The 23718-nt window shown below is 36.6% G+C and overlaps 1 protein-coding gene across 1 annotated transcript in view; it reads right to left on the reverse strand.

Annotated features, from left to right (window-relative positions):
* The window catches only part of LOC126263641 (HEAT repeat-containing protein 1), a 291901-nt gene that overhangs the window by 16839 nt on the left and 251344 nt on the right, over positions 1 to 23718 (reverse strand). The window contains exons 20-24 of the mRNA XM_049960733.1: positions 19422 to 19600; positions 14760 to 14942; positions 13144 to 13527; positions 5900 to 6167; positions 5594 to 5752 (exon numbers count right to left, since the gene is read on the reverse strand). Of these exons, the coding sequence (XP_049816690.1) occupies positions 5594 to 5752; positions 5900 to 6167; positions 13144 to 13527; positions 14760 to 14942; positions 19422 to 19600 (1173 nt within the window). The remainder of the gene's footprint in view (positions 1 to 5593; positions 5753 to 5899; positions 6168 to 13143; positions 13528 to 14759; positions 14943 to 19421; positions 19601 to 23718) is intronic.

The raw sequence follows: 23718 nt of genomic DNA on the forward strand, positions 1-23718 counted from the left end.
CCACCTCAGGCAAAACCAGACAGCCAAGCTATGAACATAGTACCACCAAATGCTCTCTTGCAGCCAAACATGTAACTATGTGCTGAAACAGATATAAGTGAGGTTTCATTTTTTTGAAGGTCTCTTCTTAAGTTGCTTGAGTATACTCGGGATTTTAAGCTTCTGTCAAAATAATAGTGAGATATCTCGAGGTTTTATTTTAACAAGTTAAATCAGAGACGCATTCAGTTCACAAGTGGGAAATTGCTGCTCCACTATAAAATGATTATTTACTGAGAGCTTAGATACAGCCAAAAGAAGTAAACAAAAGCTATTTTGGAAAAACAACTGTTGAAGGCAAAAGCAAATGTTCCAGTCAAAAAGTTCCCCAGTCACCACTTTTTGTTAACTGTCAGTTTCAAAGCACTACACACACACACACACACACACACACACACACACACACACACACACACACACAAAGAGGAGGAGGACGCTACTTTCACCAAAAATAGATACAAACGATGCCAAAAATAGATGAAAATTTTGGCAAAAATAAATGCTACACTTTACACACCCTAATAATAGTTGTCTTTTTATATGTGTGTTGATTTGAGGTTACCTGTGAACTATTCACTCTTGTGCATGTGAAATGTTCAATAAATAATATACTCCTTACAACTACTCCATTGCACGCCTTAATGTTAGCCACTAAATTCTATATCAAGCTACGAAGAACACATTTCCTATACCTGTAGCTTATTCTTAATCCAATTAGTCATTTCCCTTAGATTTTAGTATTCAAACAAAAGCCAAATGACAGCACTGGCAGAAGAAGGGAAGAAAACATCAAACTAAATAACACAGGTAAGGTAACAAATGAAACTCTACTGCAGTTTCCCTTGCCATACTGGCATCAGCCTTACCATGTTATCTGTTAATACACTATTTCGTCTATGCAACGCTCAAGACAGAACTTCTATGCAGTACTAAAAAGCAGTCTTTGGACAATGGAAGGTTTTTATAAGGTAAACTGTGTCAGTCTAAATACCGTTTGATTTTAAAAGTAATTACATACATCAAATGATGGTGGCTTATGATTCCAAAATATTTTAAAAACAATACTATCTTTGTTGTTCCACAGTTGCAATATTCAAGAACCTGTTAGATTAACACAGCTTTCACAGATGGTATCCATTGTTCATCATCCACAACTTTTTGTTGAATGTTATGAATGTAATCAGTTCTCCAGCCATTAAACCTGAAATCCATCCACCCCAAAAACTCTGCCCCCCAAAAAACACATTTATGAACCATTGTTGTTCTCTCCTTCTCTCTCTTCCTGCAGTCTATATTTCACTCACCTCTTCAGTCATTTATGGTGAAGTTGTCATCTTATCCCTGATGTAAAATACTTTTGGAGATTGGACAACTTTCAAATCTCCTGCTTCACAGTGCACACACAAACTGAGAAGAGTGTGCCATAGTCAAATTGCTGTTGTAATTATGACATCACATGCCACTTTTGTCTAACAACAACAACAACTGCAAGAAACTGGTTCACTCACAGCTAGAAGGGTTGACTGTGGTGCTCCACATACATACTGTACACTCTGTTTTGAAAAGGACCTCCTCCATCAAGCACTCAAAACACTACCCATGCCATGGACATTGGTAGAGCAAACAAGTGCATGCTGTGAAGCAGGACTTTTGAAAGTGATTTGATCTTCAAACTTACTTTACATTCAAATGAACTATCGTGTACACATCCACATACTATCCATCATTTTCTAGTATAAAACAAGAACTGGAAGCTTCACTAAAGTGCCAATGCCCTGTAAAATGAACAAGTTTATAGTCTCTATACAATTGTGGATATGGAATACACAGAACCAAGGGCAGAATTTTTTGTGAAATTTGTGTCACTTCCAGAATAAATTTTTTGTTATGTAATGAAATGAATCTTTGTAACCAATAAGAATGTGTGGCGCATCAAATAAAAAATCTTTGTCTTTCATGATAAACAGTGAGAAATCTAGGAAAGATGGAAAAAATACCTTGGACAAGCGGAGTTTCAAACTGACTGGTAAATTGTGTTCTGAGGATGGGATGTGCTCCAACAACTGATACTGCATGACTTTGTACAAGAAAAGAAAAAGATCCAGATTCTTCTAAGTCTATTCCAGTATACAAGGTGTGATCGGAAAGTTTTAATAATGGATCCGCTACTGCTTACTGGTTTGGCAGGCAGGTACACGGAGGGTACGGAGTGAATCAGTGCCTTGTCCTTGAACGCCCTCTGACAAGAAGTTGCGTTTCCATCATTCAGTTCGTTGTGACAGCTGGTTGAGTGTGGGTCTGTTAGGGTTTGTTGCCAGATTCTGTCTGCATGAAAATGGACGTAAAAATGGAGCAAAGAAGTTTGTGTGAAATTTTGTTTAAAACCGTGAAATCAGCTTCTGAGACTTACAAACTATTAAAAACAGCTTTTGGAGATAATCGAATGAGCCAGTCAAATGTTTTTGTCTGGTTCAACAGATTTAAAAATAGGTGCGAATCATCTGAAGATGAACCACGGTCCGGCCGCTCTTCCACCTCAGAAACGAATGAAAATGTGAAAGTTCGCGACTTACAAGGAGACAGCACGACCGTGGGTAGGGGATTTGTCCGAAATTTTGTGTGGTGAAAGAGGACCCCTAACACCTCATGTGGTTAAAATATTAGGACGCACTACCCGATAAATCACGGGAAAAATCAATCCAAAGTTTCTTAGGTGCCGTATGAGTATAAAATGTTAGTCCATTGCCGAGCCGCCGTCTGACCTAGATGGTTAGGGCTCAGACTCTTACGTCAGAGGTCTCGGGTTCGATTCCTCCTCCGGCACTTTTTTTTTCCTTCTGTTTCATTTTCTTTTGTTATTCCACCAATTATTCAGAAAGTTTCCCAAACCTACTATCTTTAACAAATTAGTTACATTATTGAATAAAAATTATTTTCTTTTTGTTCAACAACACAATTCATGGTAGTGGGTTTTCCATTTTTTATTGTAAAGTATATGAGGAGAAACATTGGGTTTTTAATCAGAATAACAAAGTCGATTGGGAAACATTCAATTTTTATACATGTAATAATTATAAACAAGAACCGCAGTTGTAATTATTGTAAAAACAAACAAAACAATAATTTTTGCGACATCTTATGCAACATATAAAAGCGGATTTTTTTACAATCACAGGGCGTTTGCAATAAATCTGTACAAAAACATGTCCCATTAACATTTACGAAAATGTTTAGTTTCTGATAATTTTGAGGCAAATCAGGCATATTGAATCATGTCTCGGAATATTGGTGACGACAATTGATGGTGAATTATTGAATGAATTTTTATACAATCTTCCCGGGAATTAATTTCACGATTCTCCTGTAACAATGCACTGCAATTTTGCAAGCGCTTTATGAAATTTTTAACTTGTCTGTAGAAGTAAACATCACAAGGTTACAACAAAGAAGTGCATTTTGGAGGTATGACACTTACAGACCAAGATGGCATATTTTCGTCTTAATTCGTTTGACCTCCCCAAGAGTCAATGAGAAGTAAATATTTATTCACCCCGACGTAAGAATTTAAACATTTCCGGAGAAAATCCATGTATAAAACTGCTGTTAATTTTCTGGACTTCGATGATGTTATGATGACGTTTGTATAAGTATTGGTTTGCCATCTATTAATTTGTGAATACGAGGTCCGAAATGACCGGTCGCTTCTTGTAAGCATATGAAGACATGTGGGAGCTGTTTTCCGGATAATGTTATTGAATATTGTGCGGTGTATGAATGCGTCACTTTATTCAAATACATCTTTTTCACGAAAACTGTTATACTCCCTTTTTCAGTGAGAGTCCTGTTGATAACAGATTGATATTGGCATCCTGAAACAATAGTATTTTTAATATTAAACAATATTTGAATGTGTATGTAAATATCTTTTTCTATAATTAAATTTGAATTGATATATTTTACATCAGTAAAAACATTTTGTATGCAGAAAACATGTCTTTACCTCTTTGGTCAGTATTTATCACATAATCCTCATGATATTGTGGGATTAAATGGCACGTCTGCCGACGAAAGGTCTCCACAGACGCCTGGAGGTCCTCCATTGACGCCGCTTCTTTTTTCAAAACCAGTTTACTGATCTTGCGTTGTGAAATTCTGTGCTTCTGTTTAAATGCTGTGACCCATTGATCAGATGCCTTGAATTTGAAATCGACAAATTGTGCAGCCACAGCCAATGCCCATTGCTGTAAATTTCTTGTCATGACTTGCTGATATTGTTCTCTTGCTTCCACATTCAATTGGCAGCATCTTTTTTTTTTTTTTTTTTTTTTTTTTTGCAATGTCGCCAAGGACCATGTGAGGTCTGCTTCAGCAATATTTACGACTTTGACTTTGTAGGTAATGGGAATCATGTCACTTTTAAATCTTTTTGGTGACAGTTTATATTCGTCTGGAGACGAATCACTTTGTGGCACTTCGAACTGTTCGTCGTTCTCCTCACATTCTTCGCAATCCTCATGAGCGTGAATTAATTCTTCTTCAGTTACGAATGTTTTTTCACCCAAAAGCTTCAGTGTATTATTATGAAGTTCTCAGGCCAATAACATAGCATTGCGAGAGATTTCTTCCGAAGATGTCAGTGCAATTAAATTATTTGTCAACAGCTTTTCATAATACACCACTGGGTCCTTTAATCATAATTTTGATAGATCACTATGAATGGATTCTTCAGGAATTTCTTCTCCTATTCCAGATGAGCCAGCAACTTCTTCAATCGACATGTTTAACCTTGGATCAGAATAACACGTTGAAATTTGAAACAGGCATGTCTGTTCACGACGAAATCGAAAAACAAACTGCTGTTTACTTCCCATGGCTCGCGCACAGTCCTATGCCCAGATGACAGTTGTAATCCAAAGGGGACCCTTACAAAGCCCCTTTAAACCTTGACACCCCATAAAACGGAATAGAACAACGAGCACGAATATTTTTCAGTGAATGAAAAACTTTACGTTCTTGAGCTAAAATAATGTTTTAGAAATAATATAGGTTTGAGAAACTTTTTGGATAATTGGTGGAATAACAAAAGAAAATGAAACAGAAGGGAAAAAAAGTGCCGGAGAAGGAATCGAACCCGAGACCTCTGGCGTAAGAGTCCAAGCCCTAAACATCTAGGCCAGACGGCGGCTCGGCAATGGACTAACATTTTATACTCGTAAGGCACCTAAGAAACTTTAGATCGACTTTTCTCAGGATTTTCCAAGTATTTTAACCACATGAGGTGTTAGGTGTCCTCTTTCACAACACAAAATTTCGGACAAATCCCCGACCTCACAGTTGTGCCGTCTCCTTGTAAGTAGCGAACTTTCCCAACAGGTTGAAATACTCAGTTTTGGTTCTCATATTATTTATCAAACAGAGTTATTTTTTGGTCCTGTGACAATAAAAGACCTTAAGAAAGAAGTAACTGATAGCTGATCACAATAACATTAAATCGGCAAGCAGTAACTTAGATTTTTATGCAGATACATAAATTCTTCTAAAGTTACATATATACCTGTGGAGTATTGTGCCTGGTTTTCAGAAGAACTTGGTAATTCAACTGTTTCCACAACGTGTCATCAGCAGTAGCAACAGCAAATTGAGCAATGCATGGTGTCAACAGATTTTTTGCTCTCGACTGTAAATTTTCAACTCCACCAAGTGTGTTCTCCATCTGCAAGGAAAAAACACACATTAGACTATAAAGGTAAGGGAAACACTGTAAAATACATGTCATCTGTATTCAATCTGTCTGGCAGAATGAAATCTAATCGATTTTTGAACAAATTCACTGCAAGAACATTTACAAGAGGACTATTACCTGATCAACAACTGGTTGCATCAAACTATCAAATCGTTCCTTATTAGTAAAGTTATGACTGTCATATAGAAAAACTTTATGGAGAGTTTTAAGAATGTATTCCAACAGCACAGCTGCTTTTGCTTCTGCTTCCTCTCCTTTTCCAAAATATAAGTCTTCTGTTTTTGTTTCATTATTCTGATCCAACATCTGAGCAGCATTTTTAATGAAATGTCCAGCAAAAAGAACAAATAAACCTTTCAAGCACTCTGCAATATTGCTTGACAACCTGTAAATAATATAAATTATTAATTAGTTGTAATTATATATTTCAGTTTCATTTAAAACTGTTTTCACAACCCTGCAGGCATCAGCTAACTGTGTTCAGAAAAGAAACATATTTATGTACTGGTCTCAAGACATGATAGCCACAAAATACATAAGGTTGATAAAAATATCTCTAGCAGCTTGCAGCACTGGTCATATAAAACGGCAAAGATCTTACTTTAGTCTCTTCCAACAGTATGATGTAGATTAGGCATCTTAAAGACATAATAAATCAATTTCTTTCAAGCATTTTCCCCTGTACATCCATAAGTAACTTATCACCTAGTCTACAAAACATTCCTTGTTCTTAAATTGCATGGCCCCACTGTCCCACTTACGGATAAATTTCACATGAACAGACGCAGAATGAAGGCAACTTACTACTTGTTCCACTGATCTTGAAATGGCCATTATTCTCTGAGTGCTAGGGTACAGGAGAGGTGGAGGGACTAAATAAACTCTATTTCAATCCTTATATTCAAAGTATTTTGCCAAAATGACTCTCTCCTATGTCTCAAATATGAGACTAAATCTTAAAGAAAGTTTTCTGAGAGTGTTTCAAGATATTTTTATGAAAAGCTGCCTTGCATGGTAGTGAAATGTAAATGATAAACAGTTAAAATAAGAGAATGAAAAGCTTTTGAAATGTAGTGCTACAGAAGAATCCTAAGAATTAGATGAGTAGATTGAGTAACTAAGGAGGAGGTACTGAATGAAACTGGGGAAAAAAGAAATTTATGGCTCAACCTAACTAAAAAAATGGGTTGACTGATAAGACATATTCTGAGACAAGGAACCATCAATTTGGTAAGTTTGGAGATAAAAAGTTGTAGTGATGGACCAAGAACTGAGTACAGTAAGTAGATACAAATGGACATAGTAATGCAGAGATGAAGAGGCTTGTACAGGACAAACTACTGGGTAGAGCTGCACTAAATCAGTTTTTGGTCTGAGACCACAATACACAATAGCTCCACAGCAAAGACAAGAGTGAAAATGATACCAAAGACCTGAATTTACATCAAACTGACATGGCAGAGAACAGCAAAAAAGAAGTGATCACAATCAATGTCGGTTCAACCACCTTTTCACTGCGTAAAACCACAACAATTAACACATTTTCAAAGCCACACCTTTGTCATCAGAATTATTATACAAGTATCTCTAAAAGTGATCAATATAAAAATGTAAATGACAATAATAAAATTTCGTGCTCACTTCTCTTGCAATCACATCTTCTTAAGATGTACTTCCACATCACCTGCCCGTCTGATAAAATGAAATGGATGTGCTGTCCTGAGCATTAACAAAGTCACAGTAACAGCCACTCACCTGCTCGGCCCATACGTGAACAATGCACGTGAACAGCTGTTACTGTAACAATGCCTGTACCCAGGATAGTACAAAAGCCATTTAACTCAGTTTATGTTATAAACTGGACAGATAATGTGGAAGTATATCTTAAGAAGACACGGCTGTAAGGGAGGTGGCCACATAATTTTATTATTTTTATTTACATTTTTATCTTGATCACTTTTAGAGACTCTTGTATAACAGTTCTGATGAGGAATGTCTGACATGCAAAACACATTAATTTTAGTGTTTTTAAACTGTGTAAAATGACCTCATATCCATTACGGATAAAATCAAAGTGAACACAATGTAGCATCTGACAATGAAAGATCTCTCTCCAAAAAGTGCTGACAATGTTAAAAATGAATGCCACAGTGACAGCCTATAGTCTTTTGTTTGCATATAAAACATTAAAGCAAATAGTGGCTTAGTATGATTTATGGTCCTTTCCACCAACAAATATTGAACATCTTCCAAAAATGGAGCAGATTTGCAACTAGAATTTACTGAATGAATTGTGCCAACTGATCTTTAATTAAATAAATAGTGATCAAATTATCTGAGCTTTCAACATCATATAGTGATATATGATTCCTAACAAAAATCTGAGACTCTTAGGCCAATACTACATATTATTTTGGATTCATATCGTGTTCCACAAAATTGAGTGATTAACACTGTCAACAGGAACAACGCAAAAGGAAGGAAGGAATGGCTATTGGAAATCCAGTTAGTTAGTTGAATATGTTGTGATCGATGAAAATGTGTGTCTGACCAGTGCTCAAACTCCAGAGTTCGTTCTTATCATGAGCAGCCACATTAACATTAGGCTATCAGAGCATGACTCGAGACTTCAGTCGAACTTTCACTGTCACTTTTGTTTCCATCTACGATTTTTGAACACTATATCACATGTGGAAATATCAGTAAACAATGAAAGATTGAGTTAGGCCAGAAGGTATGCTCTGATAGCATAATGGTTAAGATGGTTACTCGCAATAAGCAGGAAATATGGGGTATGAGTCCTGCTCAGACACAAATTTCCAACTGTTCCTACACTTTTATGCAAGTTCAGCGTATTTGAATAGTTTGCACTGGTACTGTTTCATGTCACTACACCTTCAGTGATTTCAAACAAATCACCATACATAAGAGAATAACACATCAGCCCCTGCACGGTTGAATGACACATCAACATGTGCACCAATCAACTTGCTGCTCGCATACATCAATTGTGTTTTATCTTTGACATCATACGCTATAGTATTTATCTTTGTTGTAGGTATGGAAGTCAGCCACATGTGGCACTTAATCTATGAATAAACAATGTAAGCAAGTCTTAGATGCCAATTTGTCCTTTCTCGAAATAGTACTTCAAGTGATATAATTATTGGCATTTATACACGGTAAATGTGACTGTTTTGAGTGAACTGTGAACTATTATCAATGATTATGCCCCACTATAACAGAAGAAATGCAAGTTTGCCAGGAATCATTTTATGAAATGAAATACAACAGAAGATACATCTGGAGGTTCTCTTGATAACAGTGCTTCTAGGAAGAATAAATATTCTAATTTGCTGTCAAAATCTGATAATTCATGTTAACAAGATTCTGGGTTTAGACTGATTGATATCTGCATTTTATGCTCCAAAATTAACTAATTTTTTATTATGCAGAGTGTACGGTATCGGTGGCCAAGTGGAAATTATAGAAAATTGCAATTGTATTTAATTTGTATTTACTTTGTAATAACTGTGATGCAGAGATTCATTTCATAGATCAAAAACATGCAGTGGAAATTATGAGGCAAACCAAATGTTTGGTTAATGCTTTGAGCATGTAATGTAACAGGCAGCAGCTGGTGCTATACTGACAGGTCTAATCAACATGCCGCCTCCTCCTCCTGTGCTGTGGTTTGATGACAAAATTCAGAATCGTCTACAGCTCTTAATGTTGCATGTATTCAAAGTATGTCAAAAGCTGCCTTGGAAGGAAGTACAAACCTTATTGTGACAGTAGGCTGTGGCTGAAGAGTGGAAACACTTCTCTTCACGGTATTGCATCTGTAACCAGTATTGAAAGTACCGGATGTGCAATGTATGTCATAATATCGAGACTGTTCAACAAGGACACCTTTAGAAGATGAAACATTAGAAGCAGAATGGCAGCGAAGTCAAAAAGACTCGTGCAACAAGAATTACAGTGGGGCAAGTGGAGACATGGATGTTCACACTACAACTAAAATATTTGAAAGATCCGCCATGAAACACAATGTAAGGTACTGGTGCAGCATTGATAAACGCATTTAAAATTCACAAGAGGCAGTTGACAAGATCACAAAAAAAAGAGGAAGAGAAGATGAGGAACACCCTGATTATGATGGAGGAAGGTTTCAAATGTCCACAAAATGAAAAGTTATAAAATTTAACAAAGTAAACTTTAAACTAGTTTTTCTACTTTTTTTTTTGTTTGTTTTTAGGAACTTATAACTCCATAATGGTTTACGCTAGAACCTTGTTTATGTAAGTAACTTACTTAAAATGGACTACAATGAAGTAAGTGGGGGTGCACGACAACTGATATGTGATGAAACACACAAAAAACTGGCATTCAGAAACTGTTCATATTACAAAAATTTCATTAAACTTTTAACTGGTGGGACTCTAGTACTCATTCCAATCCAGGTTGTCTATTGAATCATTAAGGGTCTCCGGAACGCCCTATACTTGCAATGTTAAAATAACGCTTATAAATTACATCTTTCCTCACAAAGTATTTGAGGTAGGAAGTTGAACTTTTTACAGATTATTTATAGGAATATGGGCTACAACTTAACACAGGGATTTTACAAAATTTTAGTTCAGTTATTAAAGATGATTTTTTTTCAATTGTAATGAAAATTCACAACATTTTTTTGCAATTTTTTATTTATATATTCAAAAATATACAGTTTTTTGGAAAAAGGCTGTGTTAAATTATGCAGAAGGTACTGTGTAACATTTACTGAAAGTTTGAAACAAATATGTTTGGAAGATCCTTAGAAAACATGTAATTAGTATGAGAAAATAAAAGTTTTGGGAATCGAGCGACAAAGATTGGATTAACTTTTTAGTGCATTCCAGGTCCATAGGATGGATTATCTTCATCCTCTGCAAACTCCTCCTCCAGCTTCCTCTTGTTCCTCCTCCTGTTTACTCTTGCTTGTATTTCTAGACTCTTTACAGCCCTGTCTGCAGCCCGAAGGCGTTCCTTGTCTAAAGCAAGCATCGCTCGTACCATGTTAGAACCTATCTTCATTCCCATATTTCTAAATACCTTTGGTTTTCCAACATTTCTCCTTTTCTTAAAAGCCTTCAGAGGATTTCTAATAACTTTACTTTTACTCATTATTTTACTTCAACAAAACAGAGACTCAAGAAACAGAATTAATTACGAATATTTTCGAGATAACGACAGAGTAAATAAACATGAAACAATCGACAATCACACCAGCGATATATACTGAACCATCACAGGTTAGCCACAACACATACTTTATCTCACATCACTAAAATGTACCTGATGAACACGGACGTTAATAATAACACCATTTGACAGCAGTTTAACAGCGCCACAGTGGGTCACGCCCATGTAGAACACATTTCAAAAAAAAATTAAAAATAGTTGTAGTCTTCGGAATTGAATAAATTATATATCTATTAAAAGGTAATAGTCTGCAGATTCAGAAAACGCAAAAAAGTAAAAATTGAACTTTCCATGATTTTTGAGCCTTTCCGTAGCCCCTTGAGACTGTTTTATCCAAGTTTCATGATACTGTGTCTACTGGCTGAGCAACAGTGTTCCTAAATTGTTTAATGTCATTATATGGTTATTAACAATTGATAATGTTAATTTTCACTGCATAAATTCCTTTCCTATCAAAAACTGTAGATTGACTTCCTTCAAACATGTGTGCAAGTCACATTGAAATATGTTACTATTTAGCACATAGTTTTAATTAAACTAAATACTATTGCAATTTCACTAACACCCCCCCCCCCCTAAATTTGCCAAATTAATTTGAGCAGCAGGAAATGGGCTTTGGGTCCTACAAGCTTATGGTCTAGTACTGATGCTAACAACAAGATCGTTATATGGATCCACTGAGACTAAAAATGTACCATGTTCCTTTGATAACACACTCAAATCACAAATGCATTCCAATGCACCAAGGCAAATATTTTACATCTTTTACAAAAACATGGAAACCCTACATCATTATGACATGATCATATCACGATGACATGATATGGAACAAAACAAATTTTTCCTCAAAGTTCTCAAGTTTCACATGCTACTGTAAGCTGACAGATATTGCCACAGGCCATTTCTGTAAAGAGGTGGTGGCTTTTAGTAAGATGGAAATGGGCACAAGGACCCAGTAGGGCAGCTGTGAGCAGAATGGAGGTAAAATGTTTTGAGATCAGTATTCTACAGGCAGGAAACTGCTTCCTTTCTGAGCTCAGCAGAATATGGCTGACGATGGGGAACATTCATACTGAGGTGTTGTATAATTAAGGTGGCAGATAAAATAAATAATAAGCAAATACATCAACAAGAAGAAAGTAAAAGGCTATAATTACTGACAACAACATCTTTACTATGGAACAATTACTTTAGACGTTCGGCTATATCAAGTATGTTGGCAGTCATAAAATTTACAACTTTACTAATATTAAAGCAGACTGACAAATAATATGTCATTGATTAGCTCTTGTTAAAGGTAATAACTTTAGCTGCACAGAGTTTACATGCAAAACCTGACACAGATACAATACTGCGAGGTAAAAGAGTAATAGAATTGATTAGTTTATAGAGACACAGAGAAAAGATAGAAACTGTCATACATTGGCATGCAATTCTGGAATTACAGTAACAGCATAATTCAAGATCAGTAAATGCAGTGACTTATAATTACATAGATAAGTTGATGATAACTATAATACAATTAAATGTGCAAATTATGAGAAAATGATAAAGATTCATGTAAATCCAAATACATGATTTCCATTCAGAACTTGCAGCAACAGTATTCATCACACTGTTCCACTGCTCAATCCAGTGTGTCAGTCTGCACCATGAACATATTAATTCATTCAAAATTTACGGAGGTTTCGCTAACAAGAAACACACATTACTTTTGGTAGAAACCTTAATTTTTATTTAGAAAATGTCTGGGTAACTCCTAAACTGACTAGCATTAGGTTTCCATTAAATATACCCCATTGACTAAGGAAACCATTAATTAGAATTTGATTTTTAAAAATCTAATCTAATTTTGATGTTAACACTTTTTCTGTATGAATGCTTACACCTTAAAGTTTCAATCTCTAACAATATTTCCTGATTGTATACTGACACTTTTGCCATACATGTCCAACTAAAATATAGAAATACTGTTGTTTGGGTACAAAGTCAACTTCAGATGTTGCACAAGTCTATAAAATTTCATTAGAAGTAATTTGTCAAACTACTTATGACAGAAATTTGTATTAACACTACAGTGTAGTCCTTTCAAATCTCAAATGACAATGTATACCAACCTGTAAAAGGTGATGATCCTATCCTTGTGAGCTTCTGTTGCAGTTGCCCAATGGAAAATATTGTAGTATAGTGGTCTGAAAGAAGATTCTGACAGTTTCAACACAAGTGCTACAAGGGCATCAATGATATGACCTTCAGCACTAAAAATCACATCTGCAGGATGACTGCTTGTTTCTGAACGAAACTGTAATGCTGTTAGGAAGAAGTTGGTTAGTTCCAACATTTGGTGTTGTAACTCTGCTGCACTCATTGCAGAGAAGCTATCAGCCAGAACACCTGCCAGTGGCCCAAGAGCCTGCACATCTTCTGCCATCACTTTGGAATAGCATTTTTTCATAGATGGGATCAATATACGTGATGGCACTGATGTTGCAATCTTCTGCCTGAAATTTTTACTCTATTAGTTACATTCTTTCTTTACTTATCACTCCTGTAGCAAAATTTATATATAAGTTGTTTCTACTGTTCAAGACCCTGTTACATACAAAAATAATGAACAAGAACGAAACTGATACTGAATATCCTGATACATACACTACACAACCAAGCATTATACTCAATGTCATCCATAAAATTTTAGTAGTTATGTTTTTGTCAAGATGAAGTGTTGCATAAATCTCATGAGCAATTTCTTCTGGAAACACCAAAAGAAATACAAAAGTCCTCACAACCATTTCTATATTTAATACAACTACGTTGTGTATCAAAATCATACCCCATTTCCATTTGTGCATACATTTAAAAAATGTAATTTCTAAATGTGTGGTAGCATATCCAAAGACAATAAAGACAGTAGATAATCAGTAAGCTAAAACCACAAATGAAAATTCAGTGCATATATAGCGCTCAACTATTTTCAAAAATACTACATGCAGAAGTGTGACTGCAAATGAAAAGAAAGAGAAACATTGTTTTCAACTTTGTATTACACAGTAGCATAAACAGGATCTGAATAGACTATGCTGGATCAACACACAACAGAAGAGATTTTGAGCAAGTGTAGTGTAAGGATGGATCATTTTATCCTGTAGGTTGGGCACATGACAAAATATCACTCTGTGACTGGCAATAGGAACTTTGGATAATGATAACCTTCATTTCAGGGAACAACTAATGGTAGTCTGAGCCCTCATGGAGGATGTGGTTTAGCTATTCCTGTAGAGGGTAATATTATTTAACTTAGAGGTTATTTCAGACTCATATCTGAATAACAATCCATTGGCGTGCTACTAAAATGCTGTTTGTAAAATTAATACATCATAAGTAGGCCTGACAAATTTAATCATTACAGACTTTGAAGCTATTCTGAACATTGTAATTTCAAATATATACCAAACATGACAGAACTGACAGATCAACTCAACCTTCAATTGTTCTGTCAATCACTGAACTTGTAAGAGTTTTTGAAATTCTGTGTTTGAAATTATAAGATGGCGTGTGTTTCAAATAACCATGTTATCATTTATCAGTAAATATTCATCCAATTTTAAGAGTAAAAATTATACTACAATGCTTGGATAAAAATTAAGAAAGATCTTAAATAAAACAACAACTTATTTAATAAAAACAGAACATAAAACTCACATACAATGGCCAAACTTATGTCAGAACATACCTAATACCCTTCAGTTTTTGTAGTACTGAAGATGTTTTCGGATTTTCTTGCTCATGTTGCCATCTAGCTGATATTTTGCATATTTCCAGCAGAATTTTATCCAAATATGGACTCAAAAAATTTGATAAGCTCTCAACAATTTTATGTAATGCTGTAATGATAGCAAGCAGCACTACATCGGGGCTGTAAAAAAATAAAAATAATAATAAAAAAATTATTTGCCAAAACATTTTTAAACAAGCTGCACAGGTATAAACAAATGCTGCTTCTAACTGGCAATCTGAAGAATTTTAGGTTTAAACATCACAACCCACTGCTATTCTCGAAGACTGTGTATATTATCTGTTCTTTGTAAGTAATGATATGTCTGAACAAGCTAACACGCTGCTCCAACAGGTTTATTTTACAGTTAAATGTGTTAATATGAGGAATCTCACCAACAGAGCTTTTGATAATGATTCCAAATCACAGATACTAAGTTATAACAACTTACAGAAATAATAGCAATGGATTACTTTCCAAATTATTAACAGTTTCCATAATGAACTATACATTTATTTGTGGCTGTACATTACCAATGAATAGTTTCAACTGTAGGTTTCTTGTGAGTTCTAGAGAGATAGTTCCATGCTCAATGTTGGTTTTAGAACATAAATTACAGCAGACACATTCCATAAATAGTTTTCAAGGTCAGATTGTCATCAGTTCCTTATACAAACAAAATGTATCTCATTATCCTTTGAAATGATATTATTTGTCAGCCAATCAGGTCTTACTCTGTTAATCACACTCCACAGCAGTGTTCGGTTTCCAGAAAATATGTAAACAGACATTTCTCATCAGTACTTAGTGCCAAACTGCCAACCATTCTCTTGTTAAAAATATATATAAATCTACATAATGTAATTATATTGTGAATATTCAGTACTATATTGTGTACAGTATTCTCTTGTAAAAGCTGAAGAGAATCACAATTTTTGCTCACATTACTTGTAGCTGGGCTAGCACTATCATAATTCCAAACAGTGTATTTAGCTTGTCTTTAATAAATAATAAGTCTCTCCATCCTAAACCGTAAATATTTCTATTGGACCACTACATACTTATACCGTTTATACACCTAAAGTGGCCAGGTTAGCAAGGTAACAATTAATCTGCTATCATCAGGAGAAATTTTTTCACGGCCCTTTTTACACCTCACTGACCAGAAAGACACTTCTCAAAATTTCCAAAAGCTCAAAGTTTATCAGCTGTTTCCATGTATCTGTGACCCCTGCTCCAATTGTTTTCGCTTCATGTATCTGTGATTCCTACTTCAATTGTTTCTGCTTCATCAACTGGTAAGAGCAAACTTGCATCCTTTCTTAACACACACGCCCACGCACACACAAAACATAAAGGAATTAACCTAATGGGATGAAAATCGGTATACGTGATGTGCATGCACAGACAAACTAATGAATACAATTTCAGAAAAACTAGACGATTAAGTCAAGAGAAAGACTTTCACAAATTGAGCAAGTCAATAACCCACTAGTCCACCTCTGGCCCTTATGAACTCAGTTATTTGGCTTGGCATTGATTAATAGAGTTGTTGGATGTCCTCTTGAGGGATATCTTGCCAAATTCTGTCCAACTGGGATGTCAGATCGCCAAAATCCCAAGATGGTTAGAGGACCTTGTCTGTAATGCTCGAAATGTTCTCAATTGGGGAAAGATCCATTGAACTTGCTGGTCAAGGTAGGGTTTGGCAAGAACAAAGACAAACAGGAGGAACTCTTGCTGGGTGCAGGCAGGCATTATTTAGGTTAAATATAAGCCCAGGATTGGTTGCCATTACGGGCAACAAATATCATCAATGTACCACTGAGTGCTAAGGGTGCTGTGAATATTGACCAAAGGGGTCCTGCTGTGAAAAGAAATGGCATCCCAGACCATCACTCCTGGATGTTGGGACCTACGGCAGGTGACAGCCATGTATAACACCGATGTCCAGGGTGTCCCCAGACACATCTACACTGGTCATCAAAGCTTAATTTGATGTGAGACTCTTTCTACTCCAGTCAACGATATTCCAGCCCTGAAAATCTGGCTGGTGACACTGCAGACAGCAGCAGGAGTGATGGTCTGGGGTGCCATTTCTTTTCACAGCCCAGCCCCTTAGGTTGTCATCTGCGGCACGCTTCAGCAAAGTGATATGTCAATGGTATTCTGTGTACCATTTTCTTGTTCTTCATGGTAAACCACCCTGGGCTTACATTTCAGCAAGATAATATATGCCTGCGCGCATGACAAGAGTTCCTAATGCATGTCCTCATATTTGCTACAACCTACCCTGGCCTTCAAGTTCACCGTATCTCTCCCCAATTGAGAACATTTGGAGCGTTATGGGCAGGGCCCTCCAACCATCTGAGGATTTTGATGACCTGAGATGCCAACTGGGCAGAGTTTGGCATGATATCCCTCAGGCAGACATCCAACAATACTATCAATCAATGCCAAGCCGAATAATGGCTTGCATGAAGGCCAGAGTGGACCAACTCATTACTGACTCCTTAGTTAGTAGAGCTTTTTCGCTTGAATAAATCATCCAATTTTTCTGAAATTGCAATCATTAGTTTGTCTGTATCATCCCCCCACCCCCCCTGCCTGTGTGTGTTTGTGTGTGCGTGTGTGTGTGTGTAAATTTTTTTTCCTTATAAGAAAACACTATTCATACACTAATAACTGCAATAATTATATTTAATGGCAGCTACTGAAATTCCAACAATAACAATGGTTAGGTAACAGATATCCACGAATCAAAATATTTGCTCTGCTTCAAAACAATAGTGGTACTCCCGTGCAAATACATTTGACAGCCATTTTGCAGTGTCTATCCACTGTGATAATACAGATTTGTTTTAATTAGCGATCCAAGCAGATGCCAGTATGCTCCATCACACGAAGCAGAAAATCCTGCTCACAACCACTTCTCATGCCACTGGGAGAGCCAAGTGAGCTAAGTACACTCTAAAAAGGGTTCATCATATTTGTAACACATAACAAGGCAAAATCAAACTCTAAAAGCAGCAATCTTTTAAATCTGGGATAGTTCCAATGAAAATACTGCAAATATCTTATGTACACAAGAATCACAATTTTTTTTAAGGAGTAAAAGAATATTAACATCTTTATTCTTCCTGGTAACTTGTAAGTCCACAGTTCAGCAGTGGCCTCACTGAAGGATCTGTATCACCATAAACCCTTAAATCAAATAAGAATTTTAATATGGGCACTTGAACCCTCATACAAATTTCATATCATCTCAGCATTCAGCATCAAAATTCGGTGATGAGGATGAAGATGTAGAGAACAAATGGAAAAAATTCAAAGGCATTGTTCAATATGCTCTAGACAAGTATGTTCTAAGTAAGGTTTTAAGGGATGGGAAAGATCCACCATGGTTTAATAGCCGTGTTAGAAAAGTGCTAGGTAAACAAATAGAAACTTCATCTCAGATTCAAGAGAAGTAAAAACCCAGCTGGCAAAAAAAAGCTGAACGAAGCGAAACTGAGTGTAAGGAGAGCAATGAGAGAAGCATTCAATGATTTCGAAAGTAAGACGTTGTCAACCGACTTGAGTAAAAACCCTTAGAGATTTTGGTCGTATCTAAAATCAGTACGTGGGTCAAAATCATCTATTCATTCTCTGAGCGACCACACTGGCACCAAAACGGAAGATAACAGAGGAAAGGCTGAAATACTGAATTCGGTCTTCCACAGTTGTTTCACCGCGGAAGATCATAACACTGTCCCTTCTTTCAATAGTCGTGTGAATGTCGAAATGGCAGATATTGAGAAAACCAATCACGGAATCATAAAGCAGCTACAATTGCTTAGTAGTGGAAAGACTTCAGGACCAGCTGAGATACCTATAAGATTGTATAAAGATTATGCGAAACAACTTGCTCCCCTTCTACCAGTAATTTATCGTAGATCGCTTCAACAACGAAAGGTACCAAACAACTGGAAAAAAGTGCAGGTCATTCCTATTTTTTAAGAAAGGCCATAAGACAGATCCACACAATTATAGACATATATCGTTGATATCAAAATGTTGTAGAATTACGGAACATCTTCTACGCTCAAGAATTATGACGTTCTTGGAAAATGAACAGCTCCTCTATAAAAATCAACATGGATTCCGTGAACAGAGATCCTGTGAAACTCAGCTCACTTTGTTCCTCCACGAGATCCACAGTGCAGTGGACAATGGCGCTCAGGCTGATGCCATGTTCCTTGACTTCAGTAAGGCATTGCCACTTAAAGAAAAAAATACGAGCTTATAGATTCAAGACTTTCTTGCAGATAGAAGTCAACACGTCGCTCTTAACGGAACTAAATCAACAGAGGCAAAGGTAATATCCAAAGTACCTCAAGGAAGTGTGATAGGACCGTTGTTGTCTTTTTATTTCTCCATCATATTTACTATAAGAGAAAAATGTGGTTTCCGGCACTTAAATTAAATTTGTCCTTTTGAGTTGCTGCATCTAGATACTGCTAATCACTGTTTCACCATCCATCATATTTATAATATCTCTCAATTTTATTCTACCTATTCTGGAATTTTTGACATACATCTATAACAACAATTTTTCTCTGTATAAAATGAGTCACATACCTTTGAAGATCATTATGCTTTTGCAATATTTTGATAAGTGAAGGCATAAATTTTGGCAAAAATGCAATAGCATTTGCACGAAGAGTACTGCACAGTTCAGCAAGGCAGAGAAGAACAGTTGCTAAGAGATTTCCTAATGGTAAATCTGATTTGACAAGTTGTGTAATTACATCCAGCATCTGTAAACATAAAAAAAAGAGTGTCAAATTACACATGTGAGAAAACTGGTAATATGATAAATAAAATACCTACCACTTGCTGGGAATAAAATTATAAATAAAATTAAAAAAAAAAAAGGAAAACAAGAAATACTGCACTCAATCAACTATTCTGGAAATTATGTATGCTACCCTGCTCAAATATTTCATGATCTCTTCTAACACACATCTATAAATAACTGTTATAGATGTTATACTCTGTAAAAGGAGAATAACAAATACCCCGTATTTTTTCTCATATGTCGTGATTGAGTCAAGACATTTGGCATGGAATGGAAATTTATTTTGTGACCAAATTACAGTGTTTAATAACGCAAACCGACATTTGTGATTGTGACAATACAATCAACAATGCAAATATGATTTGTTGGACGAAAACTGTGAAAACAAATGCTCCACACACACATTTAACAGCATCCCACCACTAAACCAATGCATCATATGCATGACAAAAGCATGAAAGCAGTCTGATAATAAACTGTACAAATTCTGAACCAGTAATGGTACAATAAGATCCTTAAATAATATGTTGAAAAGAAAGTCATTCAGTTTAAATAATTCCCTTCTTTAAAGAAGTTGCCTTTAAGTATACGTACGATGGAGGTAAGGAAGGCATGAGGGGGCATCACATTTCTAGGAATAATCATACAAATAGTTTCACAGTAGAATCAACATCAAAGACTATTTCTACATTCATGACTGAAGAAGATACCCAGGAAGAATCACACGTTGCTGCTGCAGAACCAACAACAGTTTATAAAGCTGTCAAATATCATCAATCCTTCCAATTCTCTTCACTGTACCATAAAACTGAATGCCGCAATGTATCGTGACTCCAAAGTCACCACAAAGCAGCTTACAGTCAGGACAAAAGCTACTGCAATTGCTAAAAATATTCTCGGACCACACTCTGTGCTAAAACGCATAAAACGATTGCAAGAAGTTTCATTTTACGGCATAAACACCGCCACATCAAACCAAAAAATTGAAAAGATGTTCCCTTTAGTTGTTCAATATTTTACTGAAACTGACAGAATCCAACAGAAGCTGTTGCAGTTTGATTCATTGGATAACGAAACACTGGAGACAACTGCTAAGTTTTGTCTAGGTACTTTAAGACAACTGCAAATTCCATTAGATAAATTTATTGCTTTTTACGGACACAATATCAATACCAACTTTGGAGGGCTTCACTGAGGCAGCCAGTGAAGCAGTTTTACCAAATTAATGAAGAAATAGAAACAAATGTCAAAGGAACTGGATGCCCTGCCCATATTCTCCACAATACTATATCAAGCGCTACTGGTGTCTGAACTGTCAACGCTTAACTAATCATCATGAAAAGTATTTAATTATTTTTTCACTATACATGGTAAGGACAGACAAAGTTCTGCTTACATGCTGATGTCAGTCATCAGACACTTCTACCTCACTTGAAAACAAGATGAATGTCATTAATGCCCACATTTGATAGAATTCTTAGGCTTTGTAAGCCATTAAATCAATTTTTTATGCTGAAGAAAGGCCACCTAAAATAATTTCACATTTTTTCAGTAGTCCAGTCAGTGAAATTTACTTCACGTTTCTGCAGTCACAGTTGGCTCTGTTTGAAAAAAATATAAAAAGTGTGGAGAAGAATAAAGTCTCAATAATTGAAATTAGAAATATATTAATCAACACTCAAAGATGTCTGAAAGACTGCGAATTTTATTGGCATGCAAACCAAGATGAATTTGAACAAATTAAAAAATGACAACAGTAACCAAAAAATAATTAGGTTTTTCTATACCAGAGCATTTGATTATTTAGAGAAATGGGCTATGTCTTTTAATAAATATCAAATATTTGATTGGATGATGCTATCTGAAATCCCAGATTAGGTAGTGATTGAAAACACTATTATACACCTGACTAAAAATGTTGTGCAGATTTCAGGCAAAAATTGTTTTCAGAAATACACTAGTGATCAAAAGTATCCAGGCACCCCCAAAAACAAACATTTTTCATATTAGGTGCATTGTGCTGCCACCTGCTGCCAGGTACTCCATATCAGTGGCCTCAGTAGTCATTATGCATCATGAGAGAACAGAATGGGCGCTCCATGGAACTCACGGACTTCAAACGTGGTCATGTGATTGGGTGTCACTTGTGTCATACCTGTACGAGAGATTACCACACTCCTAAAAATCCCTAGGTTTCCGATGTAATAGCGAAGTGGAAACATGAAGGGACATGTTCAGCACAAAAGCGTACAGGCCGAACTTGTCTGTTGACTGACAGAGACCTCGGACAGTTGAAGAGGGTCACAATGTGTAATAGGCAGACACCCATCCAGACCATCGCACAGGAATTCCAAACTGCACCAGGATCCACTGCAAGTACTATGACAAGTTAGACGGGAGGTGAGAAAACTTGGATTTCATGGTCGAGCAGCTGCTCATAAGCCACACATTGCGCCACTAAATACCAAACAACACCTCGTTTGGTTTAAGGAGCGTAAACACTGGACGACTGAACAATGGAAAATCATTGTGTGGAGTGACTAATCATGGTATGCAATGTGGTGATCCGATGGCAGGGTGTGGGTCTGGCAAGTGCCCGGTGAACGTCATCTGCCAGTGTGTGCAGTGCCTACAGTAAAATTCGGAGGCGGTGGTGTTATGGTGTGGTCGCGTTTCCATCACAGCACAGGCCTACATTGATGTTTTAAGCACCTTCTTGCTTCCCACTGTTGAAGAACAATTCGCAAAAGGCGATTGCATCTTTCAACACGATCGAGTACTTGTTCATAATGCACAGCCTGTGGCGGAGTGGTTACACGACAATAACATCCCTGTAATGGACTGGTCTGCACAGAGTCCTGACATGAATCCTATATAACACATTTGGGATGTTTTGGAACGCCGACTTCGTGCCAAGTCTCACTGACCGACATCGATACCTCTCCTCAGTGCAGCACTCCATGAAGAATGGGCTGCCATTCCCCAAGAAACCTTCCAGCACCTGACTGAACGTACGCCTGTGATAGAGGAAGCTGTCATCAAGGCTAAGGATGGGCCAACACCATACTGAATTCTTGCATTTCCCATGGAGGGCACAACAAACTTGTAAGTCATTTTCAGCCAAGTGTCTGGATACTTTTGATCACATAGTGTATATGTACCTGAAGAGGCTTTTAGGAATTAAGTGTGGCACGGAAGAATGGAAGTCTAAACACTCTGTGGAAGAAAGGTAGACTTTTTTACGGAAACCGAAATTCCTAAACACAAATGCCAACTGCTAAAATTATGCAAGTATTTGTTTTCTATTCTTGCACACAGCACCACTGTGGAAAGAGTATTTTCACTTATGTCGGCCCAGTGGACTGATGAAAGAAATAGACTGAGGCCATGGACAGTGTAATCTATTTTACAGTGCCAGTTTAACTACAAGCTGATTGGTTGGTTGGTTTGAGGGAAGGAGACCAGACAGCGAGGTCATCAGTCTCATCGGATTAGGGAAGGACGGGGAAGGAAGTCGGCCGTGCCCTTTGAAAGGAACCATCCGAACTACAAGCTGACTTGCAGGGAGTTTTATAAATACATAAAAGGGAAGAAAGACTTGCTGAAAAAGGCAAAATCTTCTGAAAAATATGGTGTACCAACTACTTCTGCCGCAACAAGTTCCAGCAAGATATGGCAATTCTACCCAGGGGACATCTGTAACACACACATACTACAATCTGTTTCTGCAAAATGTTTTGTGCCCAAAAATTCGTCAAAGAAGGCCTGACATGTTTGCAACTAATATCCTCATTTTGCATGATAATGTAAGACAGCGTATTGCCGTATCAGTAAGAAATGCTGGGCAAATATGGATGGGAAATACTTTTGCACCCACCATGCAGTCATAACACAAGCTCAACAGACTTCGATTTGTTTTCCAAATTGAAGGAGCAATACCATGTTTTGATACAACTGATGAAGGTGCCAGTGAGATGATCCGAGTAATCAAACAGACCAACAATGGAGGTGTCCTATCCAGAACACATAAGTTGCCAAAACATTGGGAACCATTCATAAGCAATAATGAAGATTATA

This window comes from Schistocerca nitens, chromosome 6, assembly GCF_023898315.1.
Source record: "Schistocerca nitens isolate TAMUIC-IGC-003100 chromosome 6, iqSchNite1.1, whole genome shotgun sequence".
Classification (NCBI taxonomy): domain Eukaryota; kingdom Metazoa; phylum Arthropoda; class Insecta; order Orthoptera; family Acrididae; genus Schistocerca; species Schistocerca nitens.